Genomic DNA, 21,068 nt, shown 5'->3' with positions numbered 1-21,068 from the left:
CATCAACAGATGAATGGATAAAGAAAATGTGGTACTTATACACAACAGAGTACTTCAGACATTTAAAAAGACTGAGACCTGTCATTTACAACATGGATGGAACTGAAAGTCGTGATACTAAGTGAAATAAGCCAGGCACAAAAAGACAAATATCATATGTTCTCACTTATCTGTGGGATCTAAAAATCAAAGCAATGGAACTCCTGGAGATAGAAAGTAGAAGGATGGTTACCATAGGCTAGGAAGGGTAGTGGGGCAGGGTAGCAAAGGTAGTTAATGGGTACAAGAAAAGCAGTTTGAAAGAATGAGTAAGACCTAGTATTTGATAGGACAACAGGGTGACTATAGGGAAAATAATTTAATTGTACATTTATAAATAACTAAAAGAATATAATTGGATTGTTTGTAATACAAAGAATAAATGCTTTAGGGGATGGATACCCCATTTTTCATGATGTGATCATTAAGCATTGCATGCCTATATCAAAGTCCCTCGCTCATGTACCCCATAAGTATATACATATACCTACTATGTACCCACAAAACTATAAATTAAATAAAATTTTATGAGGACATGCAAAGGCTCTAGAATAGGAAAATAATCTCGAGATGCTACTTAATAATCTTAAAAATACTATTTTTTGTTCTTAGTGCTTTACTACCTCATTTGAAGAAATAAAGTTGCAATACTCAAGACAAATGTGTACTGGCAAAAGCATAGACAAACAGATCAAAGGAAAAGAACAGTCCAGGAACAGACCCACACATACACATTAGCTGATTTTTGTCCAAGGTGCCAAGTCAATTCAATGGAGAAAGTAAAGTCTCTTGAACAAATGGTACTAAAAGACTAGATATCTATACAGGTTGACTTCTATCTCATTTCACACAAAAAAATTAATTTGGGATAAATTAGAAAATATAAAACTCAGAACCATACAACATATAGAAGTAAAATATCTTCATGCTCTTGGGGTAGGCATCTTTGAAAATGATGCCAAAAGCCGTATCATAAAAGAAAAAAATTGATATACCGAACTTCATTAACATTAAACATTCTTGTATCTGACTTGTATTTGGAACACATGAAAAACTAACAATAATAAAAAGACAAACAATCTAGTGAAAAAATGAGCTAAAGATTTGAATAAACAAGTCATTAAAGAGGATGTATGACAAACCAAAAAACATAGGAAAAGATACTCATCATCATTAATCATCAGGAAATGCAAATTAATGGCACAATAAAACAACATTTTATATGCATTAAAATGCTAAACTCAAAGACTAACAGCAAGTTTGGCTAGAATGTGGAGCAAGTGGAACCCTAACACACTGTTGGTGAGATTTAAAAAAAATGGTGCAACTATTCTGAGGAACTGTTTGGCAATTTCTTATAAATTAAACAGACATTTACCATATAACCCAGGAATTTCATGCTGATGTATCTACCCAATATAGATGAAAACACTTATGTACTAAAAGAGTTTTATAAGAATGCTCATAGCAAGCTTATTCACACTAGTTGCAAACTGGGAGCAACTTGAATGTCCATCAACAGGAGAATGAATAAACAAATTGGGGTTTGTTTATACAATGAAATACCATTCAGCAATAACAAGGAATGAACCACTAATATATAAAACATGAACATGTCTCAAAAACAAAAACATTTTGTTGAGTGAATGCAGTCAAATACAAATACATATTTGTATGAGTCCACACATACAAAAGAAAACAAATCTATCTATAGTGATACAAGTCAGAAGTGGTTGCCTGGAGTGAAGGAACTGATTAAAAGGGGTAGGATAGTACTTTTTAGGAGAGTCTTGTGGTAATGATGGGTTTAGGGGATGATCCTCAACTGGTCAGATAACTACTTCTCCACCTCTTTTTCAGCCACAACTTTGGTTAACTCTTGGGTGAGGCTTACCCAATCAATATCCTACTGCAATTTGATTATGCAGTAGAATTCTTTTGAGAAGGAATATGGAATGCAGAGTGTAAAAATATGTATAAAATATATCTGTATTGTCGAAATAAAGATCAACCAGATGAGAAGAGCAAAGGCTATTCATTTAGATCTTGCTATACCGAGGGAGTCAGCCACCATCACTGCCACTTGTGTTTTGGCAGAGACTCAAAGGCAGGCAGAGGAACGGCAAAGATTTATAGGTGAGAAAAAGGAAGGCTTCAAATGTGGCTTGATTGGAGGCTGTTGGCATTGGGAAGCTGTAGGCAAGGTAACAAGAAGTGGGACAACTCATGTGATTGGTTGGGGGTGCATGTTTGGCTCTCTCTGGTTGAACCTCAGTTGAAAATGGGAACAAAAATTAAGGGAAACTCTTGTTAATCAAGTCCTGGCCATTTGGGAACTTTTTTTTTTCTTTTTTTGAAACAGGATCTAGCTCTGTTGCCCAGGATGGAGTACAGTGATGTGCTCACAGCTCACTGCAGCCTTAACCTCCCAGGCTCAAGTGATCCTCCCATCTTAGCCTCCCAAGTAGCTGGACTACAAGTGCATGTCACCATACCCCACTGATTTTTTATTTTTTATTTTTTGTAGAGATGAGGTCTCATTATGTTGCCTAGGCTAGTCTCAAACTTCTGGGTTCAAGAGATTTTCCTGCCTTAGCCTCCCAAAGTGTTGGGATTACAGGTATGAGCCACAATGCCTGGCTACCATTAGGAGACTACTGGCACAGAAATTAGTACTTAGCTTTCTGGATTGTCATCAGAGATAGCAACCTGGCTTCCTGCAAGTTTGACTTATTTCTTGGACTGTTCATTGTAGATAAGGGGGTGGATTCTTGGGCAGGTCACGGGTCAAGGTTCTATTTTTATATATAGTTCAGTTATTGACCATTTGTAGATGTCTCATGGTATTCATCAAAATAGGCTAATTCATAGAGAGAGAGAGAGAGAGAGGGCAAACATATCCATCAGTGTTAACATGACACAAACTAAAATTGTCTATGAAGGACGTCACTAAAAGTGCTGAGAGGGGGCTAAGATGGTGTCTAGAGAACAATATATCTGTACTACTAGGAAAATCTAATCGGTTAAAGTCAGGGTATACCAAGAGGGGTGGGCAGGCCCTCTTCCCTAAGTGAGGTTTTGAAAGCTGGGATTTAAGGGCTAGGTTCTTGGCTCTTTCTTTCTTCCTTTCTTTCTTTTTTTTTTGAGATAGAATCTCTCTCTGTCACCCAGGCTGTAGTAAAGTGGCAAAATCTCGGCTCACTGCAACCTACGCCTTCCGGGTTCAAGCAATTCTCCTGCCTTAGCCTCCTGAGTAGCTGGGATTACAGAAGCCTGCCACCACCCCTGGCTAATTTTTATATTTTACTAAAGACAGTGTTTCACCATGTTGGCCAAGCTGGTCTCGAACTCCTGACCTCAGATGATCCACCTGCCTTGGCTTTCCAAAGTGCTGGGATTACAGGTGTGAACCACTGCATCTGGCCTCTTGGCTATTCTTTCTTTTACTATGGAAAAAATTGAGCTAAAATACACACAATATAAAATTCATCATTTTAGCCATTTTAAAGCATACAATTTAGTGGCTTTTATTATATTCACAATGTTGTACAATCATCACCACAACTTAATCCAGAACATTTCCATCACATCAAAGAGACACAGTACCTGTTAGCAGTCACTCACAAGTCCCCTCTCTAGCTCCTTGCAACTAAGAATCTGATCTGTCTTTACAGATTTGCCTTTTCTAGACATTTCGTATAAATGGAATTACATACTATGTGGCCTTTTGTGCCTGGTTGCTTTCACTGAACATAATGTTTTCAAGGTTCATCCATGTTGTAGCATGTATTAATACTTCATTCCTTTTTATGGTCCAATAATATTCCATTGTAGAATGTAGCACATTTTATTTATTCATTCATCAGTAGATGGGCATTTGGGTTGTTTCCACTTTTTGGCTATTGTGAATAATAATTTCATATATGGATCTGGATCCAACATGGCAGAATAGGAACAGCTCTGGAGTGCAGTTCCCAGTGAGAACGTAGAGGGTGAGTGATGACCACATTTCCAAACGAATTGTTACTGTCCACAGACCAGGAGAGTCCCGGGCTGAAAAGTGCCATGAGTTTCCAGCACAGCTGTTTCAGCCGGTGCAGTGGGTCTCTGCATGAAAACTCACACAAATTTGGGCGGCCGTTTCAACTGGTGCCTGGAACACTTGGGAGACAGAGCTGCCCATTCAACTCAAAAAAAAAGGGGGCTGAAATAGGGAGCCAGGTGATCAGGCTCAGCAGGTCCCACCCCCACAAAGCCCAGTAATCTGAAACGCTCTGGATTGAGAGTTTCACAGCAAGTGTAGCTGGACCCAGGATGGTCAAGCTCTGTAGGGGGAAGGATGTCTGCCATTACCGAGGCATTCCACCATTACAGAGGCAGTCTGCCATTACTGAGGCAGACCACCATTACCGAGGCAGTTCTAACTACATCTCTATAAACTAAACCACAATGAAGTTCACAGAGAAGCTTGGTAGAGCCCATGGCAGTTCAGCAACGCCTCTGCTGGCAGACTGTGACTAGGCTACCTCCTAGCTGGGCAGGGCATCTCTAAAAAAAGGCAGCACCATGTCAGGAATTTATAAATAAAGCCTCAACTTCCCAGGACAGAGCACCTGGGAAAAAAGGCGGTTATGAGTTCCACTGCAGCAGACTTAAACGTACCTCCCTGGCAGCTCTGATTCAAACAATGGAGCTCACAGTTGAGCATTTGAGCTCCTATAAGGGACAGACTGTCTCCTCAAGTAGCTCCCTGACCCCTGTATATCCAAAGAGACACCTCATAAAGGAGAGCTCAGACTGACATCTGGCAGGTATCCTTCTGCGACTAAGGTAACAGAAGAAGAAACCAGCAGAGACCCTTACTGTTCTGCAGCCACTGCAGGTGATCCCCAGGCAAGCAGGGTTTGCAGTGGACCTCCAGTAATCCTACAGTCGAGGGGCCTGACTGTTAGAAGGAAAACTAAAAAACAGAAAGAAATAACTTCATCTTCAACAAAAAGGACATCCACTCAGAGACCCCATCCAAAAGTCACCAACTACAAAGACCAAAGGTAGATAAATCCACAAAGATGGGAAGAAACCAGCACAAAAAAGATTAAAACACCCAAAACCAGAATGCCTCTGTTCTTCCAAGGGATCACAACTCCTTACCTGCAAGGGAACAAAGCTGGATGGAGAATGAGTCTGATGAATTGACAGAAACAGGCTTCAGAAGGTGGGTAAGAAGAAACTTCTCTGAGCTAAAAGAACATGTTCTAATCCAATGTAAAGAAACTACAACCTTGAAAAAAGGTTTGATGAAATGCTAATGAGAATAAACAGCTTAGAGAAGAGTATAAATAAATGACATGATGGAGCTGAAAAACACAACACGAGAACTTTGTAAAGCATACACAAGTTTCAACAGCCAAATCGACCAAGCAGAAGAAAGGATATCAGAGACTGAAGATCAACTCAATGAAATAAAATCAGAAGGCAAGATTAGAGAACATAGAGTGAAAAGAAATGAACAAAGCATCCGAGAAATATGGGATTATGTGAAAAGACCTAATCTACATTTGATAGTGTATTTGAATGTGACGGAGAGAATGAATCCAAGCTGGAAAACACTCTTCAGGATATTATCAAGGAAAACTTCCCCAACCTAACAAGCCAGGCCACCATTCAAGTCCAGGAAATACAGAGACCACCACAAAGATATTCCTCAAGAAGAGCAACCCCCCAAGGCACAAAATTGTCAGATTCACCAGGGTTGAAATGAAGGAAAAAATGCTAAGGGCAGCAAGAGAGAAAGGTCAGGTTATCCATAATGGGAAGCCCATCAGACTCACAGTGAATCTCTCAGCAGAAACCCTACAAGCCAGAAGACAGTGTGGGCCAATATTCAACATCCTTAAAGAAAAGAACTTTCAACATAGAATTTCATATCCAGCCAAGCTAAGCTTCATAAGCAAAGGAGAAATAAAATCCTTTATGAAAAAGAAATTGCTCAGACCTGCCTTACAAGAGCTCCTGAAAGAAGCACTAAACCAGGCGTCCCCAAACTTTTTACACAGGGGGCCAGTTCACTGTCCCTCAGACTGTTGGAGGGCCGCCACATACTGTTTTCCTCTCACTGACCACCAATGAAAGAGGTGCCCCTTCCTGAAGTGCGGCAGGAGGGCCAGATAAATGGCCTCAGGGGGCCGCATGCGGCCCATGGGCCATAGTTTGGGGACTCCTGCACTAAACATAGAAAGGAACAATCAGTATGAGCCACTCCAAAAATGTACCAAATGGTAAAGAGCATCAACATAATGAAGAAACTGCATCAACTAGTAGGCAAAACAGCCAGCTACCATCAAAATGGCAGGATCAAATTCACACATAACGATATTAACCTTAAATGTAAATAGGCTAAATGCCCCAGTCAAAAGACACAGACTGGCAAATTGGATAAAAAGTCAAAAACCATCAGTGTGCTGTAGCCAGAAGACTCATCTCACATGCGAGGACACACATAGGCTCAAAATAAAGGGATGGAGGAAGATTTACCAAGCAAATGGAGAGCAAAAAAAGGCAGAAGTTGCAATCTTAGTCTCTGATAAAACAGACTTTAAACCAACAAAGATCAAAAGAGACAAAGAAGGGCATTATATAATGGTAAAAGGATCAATGCAACAAGAAGAGCTAACAATCCTAAATATACACACACTCAACACAGGAGCACCCAGATACATAAAGCAAGGTCTTAACAACCTACAAAGAGACTTAGACTCCCACACAATAATAGTGAGAGACTTTAACACTCCATTGTCAATATTAGACAGATCAATGAGACAGAAAATTAACAAGGATATCCAGGGCTTGAACTCAGATCTGGACCAAGCAAACCTAATAGACATATACAGAATTTTCCACCACAAATTCACGGAATATACATTATTCTCAGCACTGAATTGCACCTACTCTAAAATTGACCACATAATTGGAAGTAAATCACTCCTCAGCAAATGCAAAAGAAGGGAAATCATAACAGTCTCTCAGACCACAGTGCAATCAAACTAGAACTCAGGATTAAGAAACTAACTCAGAACCATACAACTTCATGGAAACTGAACAACTGCTCTTGAATGTTGACTGGATAAACAATGAAATGAAGGCAGAAATAAAGATGTTCTTCGAAACCAATGAGAACAAAGACACAACATACCAGAATCTCTGGGACACATTTAAAGCAGTGTCTAGAGGAAAGTTTATTGCAATAAATGCCCACATGAGAAGAAAGGAAAGATCTAAAATCGACACCCTATCATCAAAATTGAAAGAACTAGAGGTGCAAGATCAAAAAAACTCAAAAGCTAGCAGAAGACAAGAAATAACTAAGATCAGAGCAGAACTGAAGGAGAGAGAGACACAAAAAACCCTTCAAAAACTCAATAAATCCAGGAGGTGTTTTTTTTTTTTTTTGAAAAGATGAACAAAATAGACTGCTAGCCAGATTAATAAAAAAGAAAAGAGAGAAGAATCAAATAGATGCTATAAAAAATGATAAAGGATATCACCACTGATTCCATAGAAATACAAACTACCATCAGAGATTATTACAAACAACTCTATGCACATAAACCAGTAAACCTGGAGGAAACTGATAAATTCCTGTACACTTACACCCCCCTGAGCCTAAACCAGGAAGAAGTCAAAACCCCGAATAGACCAATAACAAGGGCTGAAGTTGAGGCAGCAACTAACAGCCTACCAACCAAAAAAACCCCAGTCCAGATGGGTTCACAGCTGAATTCTACCAGACATACAAAGAGGAGCTGGTACCACTCCTTCTGAAACTATTGCAAACAATCCCAAAAGAGGGAATCCTTCCCAAATCATTTTATGAGACCAACATCATCCTGATACCAAAACCCGGCAAAGACTCAACAAGAAAAGGAAACTTCAAGCCAATATCCATGATGAACATAGATGCAAAAATTTTCAATAAAATACTGGCAAACCGAATGCAACAGCACATCAAAAAGCTTATCCATTACAATCAAGTAGGCTTCATCCCGGGGATGCAAGGCTGGCTCAGCATACACAAATCTATAAACATAATCCACCACATAAACATAACAAAGATAAAAACCACATGATTATCTCAATAGATGAAGAGAAGGCCTTTGACAATATTCAACAGCCCTTTATGCCAAAAACTCAATAAACTAGGTATTGATGGAATGTATCTCAAAATAATAAAAGCTAATTTACAACAAACCCACAGCCAATATCATACTGAATGGGCAAAAAAACTGGAAGCATTCCCTTTGAAATCCAGCACTAGACAAGGATGCCCTCTCTCACCACTCCTATTCAATAAAGGGTATTCAATTAGGAAAGGAGGAAGTCAAATTGTCTCTATTTGCAGATGACGTGATTGTATATTTAGAAGACCCCATCATCTCAGCCCCAAATTTCCTTAAACTGATAAGCAACTTCAGCAAAGTCTTAGGATACCAAATTAATGTGAAGAAATCACAAGCACTTCTATACACCAATAACAGACTTAAAGAGAGCCAAATCAAGAACGAACTGTCATTCACAATTGCTACAAAGAGAATAAAATATCTAGGAATACAACTAACAAAGGATGTAAAGGACCTCTTCAAGGAGAACTACAAACCACTGCTCAAGGAAATAAGAGAGGACACAAACAGATGGAAAAACATTCCATGCTCATGGTTAGGAAGAAGTCAATATAATGAAAATCGCCATACTGCCTAAAGTAATTTATGGATTCTACACTATCCCCATCAAGCTACCTATGACCCTCTTCACAGAACTGGAAAAAACCAACTTACACTTCATATGGAGCCAAAAGAGAGCCCGCATAGCCAAGACAATTCTAAGCAAAAAGAACAAAGCTGGAGGCATCAAGCTACCTGACTTCAAACTATACTACAAAGCTACAGTTAATCAAAACAGCATGGTACTGGTATCAAAACAGAGATACAGACCAATGGAACAGAACAGAGGCCTTAGAGGCAATGCCACACATCTACAACCATCTAATCTTTGACAAACCTGATAAAAACAAGCAATGGGGAAAGGATTCTCTGTTTAATAAATGGTGTTGGGAAAACTGGCTAGCCATGTGCAGAAAGAAGAAACTGGACCCCTTCTTGACATCTTACACTAAAATTAACTCCAGATGGATTAAAGACTTAAACATAAGACCTAACACCATAAACACCCTAGAAGAAAACCTAGGCAAAACCATTCAGGACATAGGCATAGGCAAGGACTTCATGACTAAAACACCAAAAGCATTGGCAACAAAAGCCAAAATAGGCAAATGGGATCTAATTAAACTCCAGAGCTTCTGTACAGCAAAAGAAACATCATTAGAGTCAACCAGCAACCAGAATGGGAAAAAATTTTGGCAATCTACCCATCTGATAAAGGGCTAATATCCAGAATCTACAAAGAACTAAAACAGATTTACAAGAAAAAAAAAACAAACAAACCCATTCAAAAGTGGTTGAAGGATATGAACAGATACTTTACAAAAGAAGACATTTATGAGGCTAATAAACATATGAAAAAATGCTCATCATCACTGGTCATTAGAGAAATGCAAATTAAAACACATTGAGATACCATCTCATGCCATCTAGAATGGCGATCATTAAAAAAATCTGGAGATAACAGATGCTGGAGAGGATGTGGAGAAACAGGAACACTTTTACACTGTTGGTGGGAGTGTAAATTAGTTCAACCATTGTGGAAGACAGTATGGCGATTCCTCGAGGACCTAGAAACAGAAATTCCATTTGACCCAGCAATCCCATTACTGGGTATATACCCAAAGGATTATAAATCATTCTATTATAAAGTCAAATGCACATATATGCTCACTGTGGCACTGTTTACAATAGCAAAGACCTGGAACCAACCCAAATGCCCACTGATGACAGACTGGACAAGGAAAATGTGACACATATACACCATGAAATACTATGCAGCCATAAAAAATGATGAGTTGGTGTCCTTTGTAGGGACATGGATGAATCTGGAAACCATCATTCTCAGCAAACTGACATAAGAACAGAAAATCAAACATCACATGTTCTCACTCATAGGCGGGTGTTGAACATTAAGAACACGTGGACACAGGGAGGGGAGCATCACACACTGTGGTCTGTTGTAGGGGAATAGGGGAGGGACATTGGAGGGTAGGGAGGTTAGGGAGGGATAACATGGGGAGAAATGCTAGATATAGGTGATGGGGGGGATGGAGGCAGCAAATCACATTCCCATGGAGGTACCTATGCAACAATCCTGCATGTTCTACACATGTACCCCAGAACCTGAAGTGCAATAAAATATATATATATATTATATATATATATATATATATATATATATATATATACACATATATATAGTAATAAAATAAAATAAAAAATAATTTCATGTACAAGTTTTTTATGGAACCATACATTTTCAATTTTCTTGGGCATAGACCCAGGAGCAGAATTGCTGAGTCATTTGTTAACTCTGTTTAATTTTTTGAGGAACTGCCAAACTGATTTCCAAGGTGGTTGCACCATCTTTCATTCCTACTGGCAATTTTGGCTACTGTTACTTTTTCATTTTTTGAGAGGGAGTCTTGCCCCATCTCCCAGGCTGGAGTGCAGTGGTGCAATCTCAGCTCACTGCAACCTCCACCTCCTGGGTTCAAGTGATTCTCCTGCCTCAGCCTCTCAAGTAGCTAAGATCACAGGCACCTGCCACCATGCACAGCTCATTTTTGTATTTTAGTAGATACAAGGTTCCATCATGTGGGTCAGGCTGGTCTCAAACTCCTGACCTCAAATGATCCACCTGCCTCGCCCTCCCAAAGTGCTGGGATTACAGGCAGGAGCCACTGCACCCGGCCTGGCTACTGTTTCTCATGTTAAATCATAGACAACTGAAGGGAAGAAAATTGGAAAGAGCCTCTCTCTCAGGTAAAGTAGCTTCACTGTCACCTTCTCAAAGCTAGCTTCTACCTAGAATTCTGCTTGGGCTTCTGGGAGCTATATCTTTGTTACGGGCTCAGCTGCCCAATTCTCATCACCTGGGAGTAGGAAGAGGGCTTCTTCCTTCAACTATGTTGAGATCCAAGGACCAGAAGAAAGATCACATACTCTTTCCCTTCCCTTCTCTATCTCTTCAATGTTTTTTGTTTTTGTTTTCGTAAACGGAGGGGTATGGTTTTGGTTTGTGTTGCGTTGTTGGCGAGTGGGGAGGAGAATTAACATTTTAAAGTTAGCAGCCTTGTCTTTTTTTAATTCAACCTGTAAGAAGCCTTGGAGGAAAATCTTAGTAACTGAGGAAGCAACTAAGGAACTTAAGTAAGCTCTTGGAAAGTTGAACCCAGTACAAGTTTATTCCATTTCTCTTAACCCAAATGCTGTTTCTTTGGGCATTTAGCCACTGACTTCCAACTTCCTAAATTACAACAGTCCTTCTCAAAGAGATATCCTACAATATCTGCAGATGGCAGATTCTGCCCACATTTCTACAGATCTGCCCAAGGGAGCTTGACTTCTTATTGATTCTAAATTGTTTTCACATGAAAATACACAACTGGAAGTTTATTAGCCAGTCACCTTTCTTGGAATTAAAATTTATAGTATTTTCTAAGTGTCCTTAGAACTTAGCCATAATACCTTCTCAAGCCTTTCTCAAATTTATGTAGTGATTTGCTTTAAAATAATTGTATAATAATTTCTCTTTCTCAAACAAAGGATTTTTAGAATCTCAGAAGGACCCACCCCCACCTTCTAGTCAAGCGATTCGGTACTGTTTACTTCTCAGGGCCAAAAAAGTGTAAGAAAGGAATGAAAACTGGCTTTCTGAGCAGCAAGAATGGGCCACATAATATGCTTCACATTTTATATATGAAGCATATTATATATGAATAACATATGTATGTTGTATTTTATCTTCACAATAGCCCTATAACAGAGGTCCTTTTATATCTCTCTCTTTTTTTTTTATAGAGAAGAAAATGGGCTTAGAATAATTTAATTTCCCAGGATCACATGCATAAATACAGAACTTGGGCTTCAGGGTTAGTATATTGTAATGGTTAATCATTAAAGCTTAGGAGTTAGATTGATTGGATTCAATCCTAATTCTACTGCTTACTGTCTAATTTTGGGCAAGTGACTTTATTTTTCTAAGCCTTGGCTTCCTCTTCAGTAAGATGCAGCCAACAGAAGTAGCTATCTCATAAGGTCGGGGCTGTGAGCATTAAATGAGATAATGCTTATACATTTGCAAGCTACCTCAACATGACTTCTCAACTGCATGTGATTTCTAGATTGCCAGTGGCAATAAGTGAAGAGCAATGATTTTCACCTACTTTCCCAGTTCAGAGATGAAGATGCAGAAAAAGTCCCTTTATCCCCTGCTTCAGCAAAAAGCAAAGGTGAAATTCCAAAATGATCAAAAGATCTCAACACTCAATCACAACTGAATAACTAATGAAGATATAAAGTAATTTTTGATGAGACTATCTAATAAAGTGATGTCTGAATGTCTTTTTTTCTTACAGCCTATTTCTTCATTTGAGCCTGAAGGAAAAAATATAGATTTGGCATAGCCTAAGCATGAATATTGTGTGAGACCAGTTTGTGCACTATCAGTGGCTTCTACACCACTCTATAAAGGATGAGTATACATACCTGGAAGATTCTAACTGCTCAGGTTAATCATCGGCTCTGGATGCATCCAAAATGTTTGCTAGTAAGAATCACTACTACTAGCCCAAAGAGGTATTCATTTTCACCTGGCTTGGGCTTCCAGCTAATTTAAGAGATATTAAACAATTTGAATATCTTAAAATTTATAATTAAATTCATTAATACTGAATATAAAAGTATCAATATACTGTATCCTTCTAAGATAAGTGACTGTTTTGCCCACGTGCAAAAGGAGTTAATATTTAAGCTGTGAAGAAGTTCCTTTTGGTATCAGAAAGGCCTTGGTTTAAGGTCCAATTCCCCAAGACACTAGATCTCTCTCTGAGTCTCATCTGCTAATAGGATAAAACCACCTACTGAATAGAGTGGTTTTAAGAATAAAATGAGATAATGTATATAAAGTGCTCAGCATAGTATAATAAGAGCTCAATATACGATGGCTATAATCATTATGCCCAATAAAGAAAACCAGAAAGAACAGAAAAGTATAAAGAAGAAAAATGTCAGCAATTTCTTCTCTCTTAAGCAACTACTGTTAACTTTTGGCTGCTCATCTTTTTTCTCTATGTAGTTTGTCTTTATATAATCTGGTATCACACCACACAAACTACATGCATCTTGTTTTGCTGTTTTCTTCCTTTGAACCTATTAATGTAACCTAGACATCTTCCCACATCATTAACAACTAGCGATAATAGTTTCTTTATGGCTTCTAATAACACATATACATACTAAATAAATAAATAAATAAATAAAGTTTCTCCTAGTTCTGAGGCCCCTGAGAATGACATAGTCCTGCCTCATCTTCCTGCTACTTTGACCTCCTGGCCTTGGGAATTCTCAAGTCTGTCACTGTCCTCACTGGAGGTAACTACAAAGAACCTCCTAAGTGTTTACAGGGTGCTGGGCATGTAGGTCCCTCAAAACCCAAAGGCAGACCTTTATAGACCACAGTGTAAAGTAGTACAGAAAGCTTTATATGCCACAGCCATCTGCTTAACTGACTCTCAATTTTTTCTCCCATACAGTGCAACAGAAGGTGCTAAAAAAACAAAAACAAAATCCCCAAATCTGATCATCTCTCTTCAGCTGACCTCAAGCTCCTTCTTCCTGAATACCTTCTCTAACCTAATATCTTTTCATTCAAAGAAAAGGCAAGCTGTATTATTTGGCTTACATATTTTTTAAAACTGCCAGTACATCAAAATTCAATTTGGTTCTAAACATTTGAATTGCCCCAACTGTACTGCCTATGTTGACCCATCCTTCATTCAACATTGATATTATCATTTGTTTTTCCAGTTTTTTCAGAGAACATAATTATCTAATTGTGAAGCTATTCACAGAATTAGTGAAAAATCAAATAAAAACTAAATGTAAAGATAAGTATAACATTTATTTTGGCAACTATCTGGTCTTGGAGAACTTCGGAGCCACCTTTAAAAAATTTATTTTTTATTTTTTTGAGACAGAGTTTTGCTCTTTTTGCCTAGGCTGGAGTGCAATAGTGTGATCTCTGCTCATTATAACCTCTGCCTAGGCAGAGACCAAATTAAAATTAACTGGCACACAGAAGATTAGGGCCTCTGAGGGGTCTGAGATTCTGGCTCTATCAGTGATGAGCTGTAAGACTCAAAGGAACACAAATTCTCTGAACCTTCTCCCCATCTCAAAAATAGGAATATTAATCTTCACTTAGTCACACTTACAGATTTTTTTAAGACAGAGTCTCACTCTGTTGCCCAGGCTGGAGTGCAGTGGTGCAATCTTGGCTCACTGTAAACTCCACCTCCCAAGTTCAAGTTATTCTCCTGCCTCAGCCTCCCACATCCAGCTAATGTTTTGTATTTTTAATAGATATGGGGTTTCACCCATGTTGGCCAGGCTGGTCTCAAACTCCTGGCCTAAAGCAATCCACGAGTCTCGGGCTCCCAATGTGTTGGGATTATAGGCATGAGCTCCCATGCCCAATCCAGAATTTTTACTTAGGACAAATTGAGTAATACATAGAAGAGTAATTTGAAGCTTATAAAAAGCTATACAAATGTAAGGGGGAGAGTATTTTCCTTTATTTTATTTTTGATACCGAGTCTCGCTCTGTCACCCAGGCTGAAGTGTAGTGGTGTGATCATAGCTCATTGTAACCTCAAACTCTTGGGCTTGCTTGTGTGATTCTCCTGCCTCAGCCTCCCAAGTAGCTGGAACTACAGGCACATGCCAGCATGCCTGGTCATTGTTTTTTATTTTTTGTACAAACAGGGTCTCACTGTGTTGCCCAGGCTGGTCTCCAACTCCTGGTTTCATGTGATCCCCTTTCCTTGACCTCCCAAAGTGCTGGGATTACAGGTGTGAGCCACTGTGCCTGGCCATATTTTGCTTTTAACTAAAAGGGAAGGACGAGACTAGACAATCCCAAACACATACAAATTGCCTGTTGACATTTTATCTGTACATTCAATAATTACCCTAAAATTCTTAAAAATAGATAATCTGAAAAACTTCATCCACCAGTTTTACTCCACACATGCATCATGCTAATTAAAGGATTGGCTATCTTCATGCTGTGTTAGAAGAAACTGAAGTGCTAGAGCGAAATAGACTAACATGCTATCTCAAGGAGCTTATACAAGCTGAAGAGGGACTGAGGAAAGTTAGAAATTAGAGGTATGAAGGATTAGGATCACTGAGGTTATACGAATTTAAAAGTAAAAAAGGCATAAACAGCTTAGAATTTAAAGAAATGTTAGGAGATGGATCTTCCCAAAGAGGAGCACCAGTATCCAAACCTCTATATCACCAATTTTGTGAAGTTATTATATGCAAGTCCTCCAGAGCCTGACATTTGATTACATTTAAAATTCATCTTTTGCTTCCCTTTTCCTTCCTCCCCCATATACAATGTGTTCTTGCTCCAACCTCCCACTTTTCCTCCTTTGATTTATTTCCATTTCAATCTCTTTTAAAAGTCTGGGTCCAGTTTCCTAACGACCTCTTTAACCTCTCCTTTCCTGGCTCTGCTGGCACACACCCCCGACCCTGACATCTCAGGAGCATTCCTCTTTAGAAAAATCACGTCTCGTTCTTGCAGAGGAGTCTTGGAACATTATTCAAAACTTGATTGCTTTTTTTAAATTTAAAGGATAAGATCTCTAAATTCCAAGCTGTTTCCCTAGGAGAGTAGAGGACGTCGGGGAAGAGAAGCAATGGTAGTTCCAAACCGGCTCAGACTTGGTCATTGGTGGTGGCTCGATGGCATTCTCATTCCATCCGGGCAGGCTCCGCTGGCCAGAGGCATTCAGTCAAAGCAGGTGGGAGGAGGGAAACGTAGGCAGACAAACTTGCAAAGACAAAGATGGAGAGAAAGAAAAAGGTAACATAAAGGAAGGGGTTGATGGGAGAGAAGGAATGTCAGAAACAAGGAGGGAAGATGGGGAAAATGGAGCAAGGAATAATGGAAAGGAGAAAACAGGGCAAGTAACAGGGGAAGGACTGAAGAGAGAAATAGAAATACACCAAGAACACAGAAATGTCTGGGGTCTTAACAGGAGTAGGGTCCAGACAGACCAAGTGGGATAGGAAAGAGGAGGGGAAAGGGCGGGGGTGACTGCCATGCCTAGCCTCGATCTATTTGTGTACTTCCTTACACTGTCATCGGTAGCTGCCTTATCAATTTTCACCTCTGGCAGGAGACGCCCGCCGATGTGGGAGCCGGGGCCGCCGATGAGGGACACCACGCCATTGCAGTCCACGGTGCTGTTGCGCTTCACGCTGCGCCGCAGGCTGGGAAAGATGCGCGAGGAGCGGCTGCCCTGGCTGTAGCCACTGTAGCCGCTGTAGCTGCTGCGGCGCTCGCGGGCCCGGATGGGGATGAAGAGGGAGTCCCGGCGGCCCTCGCTCTCCTCCACCGTGCTGTGCTCGTCGTCTGCGAACTCATTCTCGGAGCCCGGGTCTCGGAACCGCCCAGGGCCCCGGAAACTGAAGATGCTGCTCTTGCTGTTGTGGCGGGAGAGGAAGGGCGAGCCCGGGATGCTCAGCAGTGACTGCAGGGGCAGAAAGAGAAAGAGAGAGGGAGGGGGAAATGAGATGGGAGTGGACCTTTATCCCGAGCAAGGGTGGTTAGGTTCCCAGCAGGCCCCACCCTGGCAGTCCTGTGATCAGAACATTAAGTGTTTCCAGAAAGCACTTCTGCATGTTGACCGCTACAGTTCATCACCAACTGTTACTCACCAGTGCTTGACCAGTTACCGATTCGAAACGTTTATCCACTGCTCCTTGGACCCATCCCTAAGACGCTTTTATCCCATGTTGTATGCAACTTATCCAGGGGGAAGCACATGGCTGTGTGTATTTCTTTTTACCATGGGCTCAGAGGAAGTGTCTTTAACTTAAGTTAGACTATGCCACACTGGGCAAAAAGACAGAATTTATTTATTATATATAAATATATAAAACTATTGTGTATATATATTGTTTTTTGAGATGGAGTTTCACTCTTGTCGCCCAGGCTGGAGTGCAATGGTGCTATACTGACTCACTGCAACCTCCACCTCCCCAGTTCAAGCGATTCTCCTGCCTCGGTCACCCTAGCAGCTGAGATTACAGGCATTCACCACCATGCCTAGCTAATTTTTGTACTTTTAGTAGAGACAGGGTTTCACCATGTTGGCCAGGCTGGTCTTGAACTCCTGACGTCAGATGATCCATTTCTCTCACTGGGGAGAAATACGGTTAAGACAACACAGGACTCAGGTATTCATGGCCCCCTTGCTAACTGCCACAATCACCTTTAACACTGTCACTGCCCTAAAAATGGCACTCAAGACCCTCCCAGCTTTGACTCTAGTTTACTTATTCTAATCTTTCACTGTTTTCTCATACACCCTACCACGCAGCCACCCTGCCTGCTAGTCTTTATTTCCTCCTTTCCATTACATGCTCCATTTTCAGCTGGGGAAATCCTCTTAGTTCTCCATGATCCAGCCCTTCTGCTTCTTCCTCTACTAACTTCCTTAATCTTTACATAGCACCAAATTCCCTTTCAGAATATTTATGCTCTACTTTATTTTTTATCTTTTTCTTCAAGTCAAGGTCTCACTCTGTTGCCTGGGCTGGAGTGCAATGGTGCAATCACTCACTGCAGCCTCAACCTCCTGGGCTCAAGTGATCCTCTCACCTCAGCCTCCCGAGCAGCTGGAACTACAGGTGTGTGCCACACCACACCTGGCTAATTTTTATATTTTCTGTAGATAGGAGGTTTTGCCATGTTGCTCAGGCTGGTCTCAAATTCCTGGGCTAAAGCGATCCTCCTGCCTTGGCCTCCCAAAGTGCTGGGATTACAGGCGTGAGCCACTGCACCTGGCCTATGCTCTACTTTTTACAACAGTTCTTCATATACATGCTCTATCTCTCCTTTTTAATCAACTACAGACTCCTTAAGGGCACACTGACTGATTCATCCTTATATCTCCCAGCAAGCTTTGTACATAGTAAATACAAAGTTTAACTTAATTAACATGCATTTAGATTAGATACTGCAGCTTAGTCACCCACTGTAGGGTTGTTCCACACCTGCACTGGGTCACTGCCTCACTTCTCACAGCAAGCTAAACTAAACTGAACTCATAATTTTGCCTTAGGTCAATGCTGGGTGCTAACACTACTTGGTACATTAGGAAAGAGGTTTTACAAATCTTAAAATAAAATGCAATTTTATATATAAATATATATATTTTATTTTTTTTTTAATTTTTAATTTTTTTTTTAGATAGAGATTCACTCTGTCACCCAGGCTGGAGTGCAGTGGTATAATCTTGGCTCACTGGAACCTCTGCCTCCCAGATTTAAGCTATTCTCATGCCTCAGCCTCAAGTGATCTGGTCTCAAGTGATCTGCCTACTTCAGCCTCCCAAAGTGCCAGGATTACAGGCATGAGCCACTGCGCCTGGCTAAAATTTAATTTTATTTAACCAAATACCTATTGTGTGCTAAGTGGTATGGAAACAGTGGTGAACAAGACATATGACATGGTCCCTACCCTCTTGATACTTGCAGGTCAGGAGGAAGTATCATATACTACATGAGATCTAATACATCATACAATTCTTAACCTTAAGGATAGTGAGAAGGATGATAAGACAGGGATGAAGACCATGACCAATTCAGTGAACTTATAAACACTTAAAAATCAGGATCCTAAGATAATATACAATACAAGGAAAAACTGTTCTATTGCTTTCTTTTCTAACTCCTTGTTTCACTCTTGGCAAAAGAGTAGACTGCAATGAACAAATGTGAAAGGGGAAAAGGTGACTCGCCCCATTTCTCCGTGTACCTAGGGTCCATCACTGATTTAGGCCATTTCCTAAGGAGCTACATCCTGAGGGCTAAAACCCCAACCCTTCCCCAGTCTCAACTTTCCTGGAGGGTTTCAGTGATGACTCAGGACCCATGGCTCTATTAATTCCTAGGATCCTGTGTAGTTTATGAGACGAGCAGGCCTTACTTCCAGTTTTTAAAAATCTTCCTGTCAACCAACCAGGAGTTTTTAGTCCTTTTCAGGCAGTCACAGTTAAACTAAAAATTCCAACTTAGGTTTAGATGTTTGCTTGGGAGAATGGCTCTGGGGTGTTCTGGATTTGAGGGTATAACCTTCACATTCCACATAAAAATTGTCTCTAGGGATTTCAGGGGATACACATAAATTGTCTGTCAAGATGAGGCTTACAATGATTCATTCTATTTGCTAATTAAGTCCCAAATCCTTAGCCTGGAATTCATAGCATTCCCCAGCCCTTAGTATGGACACAACCTATGTGTTCATTCTCCAGTCTCTGGGCCCTATCAATCACCCTATACCTAAACCAGAATGAGCTACTAGGTATTTCTCATATATGATGTTTGTTTTCTACCCTCTGTGCTTTGCTCCAGAAACATCCTCTCTAAAATGTCCTGTTGGTCAGTACAGTGGCTCACACCTGTAATCCCAGCACTTTGGGAGGTCAAAGTGAAAGAATCATTTGATGATCATGCACAAGCTCTGGAGTTGGATGAGCCTGGTTCAAATCTTGACTTGAATACTTACTAGTTATATAACTAGTTACATAAGTTAATCTTTCTAGGCCTTGATGTCCTCAGTCACTCTTCCTGAGAAACTGAAGGAAAGTCCTTCTAGTCCTTGGAGCATCTAAGCAAGTCTTGGCAGTCGGCCTTGGCCTCTAGGAATTTACTATTTTTTTTTTTTTTTTTTTGAATGAGGGAAATTAGACAAAGTGAATATTTTCATGCAAAACAAGACATCTCAAAAGCCTGGTTTCATTTTTTGAGGTAAAGAGCAATCAGTGCACCTTTGTACTAAAGCCTATAGAATAATCAGAGACCATTCAATAGCAAAGCATTAACAGCACTAAGGTATTCACAGCTCAGTGTCTCAAGACACGGGTAAGATTACAACAAAGCTGCAGTCATACTTTCCCCAAAAGAGGCTGAACAAGAAGAAAGGTGAGGTAAAGGTGAGATAGAGATGGCCTCAGGCTATAAAGAAGTCTCAGAAAGGGTTAAAGCAAATTTCTAAGTCTTGTATTCATTTGTCTAACAATATCTAGCTATGTGCTAAGAAGCAGACCTTGACTTTAAGACTTTATTTGAGAAGGGGATATAAACATAAATAAATATACACACAGAGTATATATAGAATGCTTTCTATGTAGATTAAAAAGCAACAAATAAAGAGGTACATGTAAAACATAATGGAAAGATGAAATGATTTCCAACTAGAAAACAAGGGAGTCAGGGAAGGTTTCTTAAGAGGAAGACACCAAGAATAATTATGACATAGAAATTCAGAGAAAGAAAAATAAGGCATTTAATTTTAATTTTTTTCTTTTTTGAGACAGGGTCTTGTTCTGTTGCCCAGGCTGGAGTGTAGTGGTAAAATCACAGCTCACTATAGCCTCAACCTCCCGTGCTCAAGTGATGTTCCCGCCTCAGCCTCCTGAGTAGCTGGGATTACAGGCATGTGCCACCATGCCTGGCCAATTTTTTAGATGGAGTCTCAGCTATTCTAAACTGTTAGTATTTCCTTTAAACCTCCAAATGCAATATCTCATTCCCTTCAATAAGATGTTTAATTCCCTACATTATCAAAAAACTAATATTTTTTTTTTGAGACAGTCTTCCTGTCGCCCAGGCTACAGTGCAATGGTGCAATCTCAGCTCACTGCAATCTCAGCCTCGCAGGTTCAAGTGATTCTCCTGCCTCAGCCTGCCAAGTAGCTGGGATTACAGGCACCCACTACCGCGCCCAGC

The 21,068-nt window shown here is 40.2% G+C and overlaps 1 protein-coding gene across 6 annotated transcripts in view; it reads right to left on the bottom strand.

The window, feature by feature from the left end:
• Nucleotides 1–21,068, bottom strand: part of SCN8A (sodium voltage-gated channel alpha subunit 8) — a 205,086-nt gene that overhangs the window by 74,262 nt on the left and 109,756 nt on the right. For 4 of the 6 annotated variants that reach the window (XM_074402654.1, XM_074402655.1, XM_039472321.2 and 1 more), the window contains exon 12: nt 16,409–16,804. In XM_074402654.1, coding sequence (XP_074258755.1) covers nt 16,409–16,804 — 396 coding nt within the window. The remainder of the gene's footprint in view (nt 1–16,408; nt 16,805–21,068) is intronic. The other 2 variants (XM_074402657.1, XM_074402656.1) reach the window with 1 other exon arrangement.

This window comes from Saimiri boliviensis, chromosome 7, assembly GCF_048565385.1.
Source record: "Saimiri boliviensis isolate mSaiBol1 chromosome 7, mSaiBol1.pri, whole genome shotgun sequence".
NCBI lineage: Eukaryota > Metazoa > Chordata > Mammalia > Primates > Cebidae > Saimiri > Saimiri boliviensis.
This window is presented reverse-complemented; position numbering and strand designations above follow the sequence as displayed.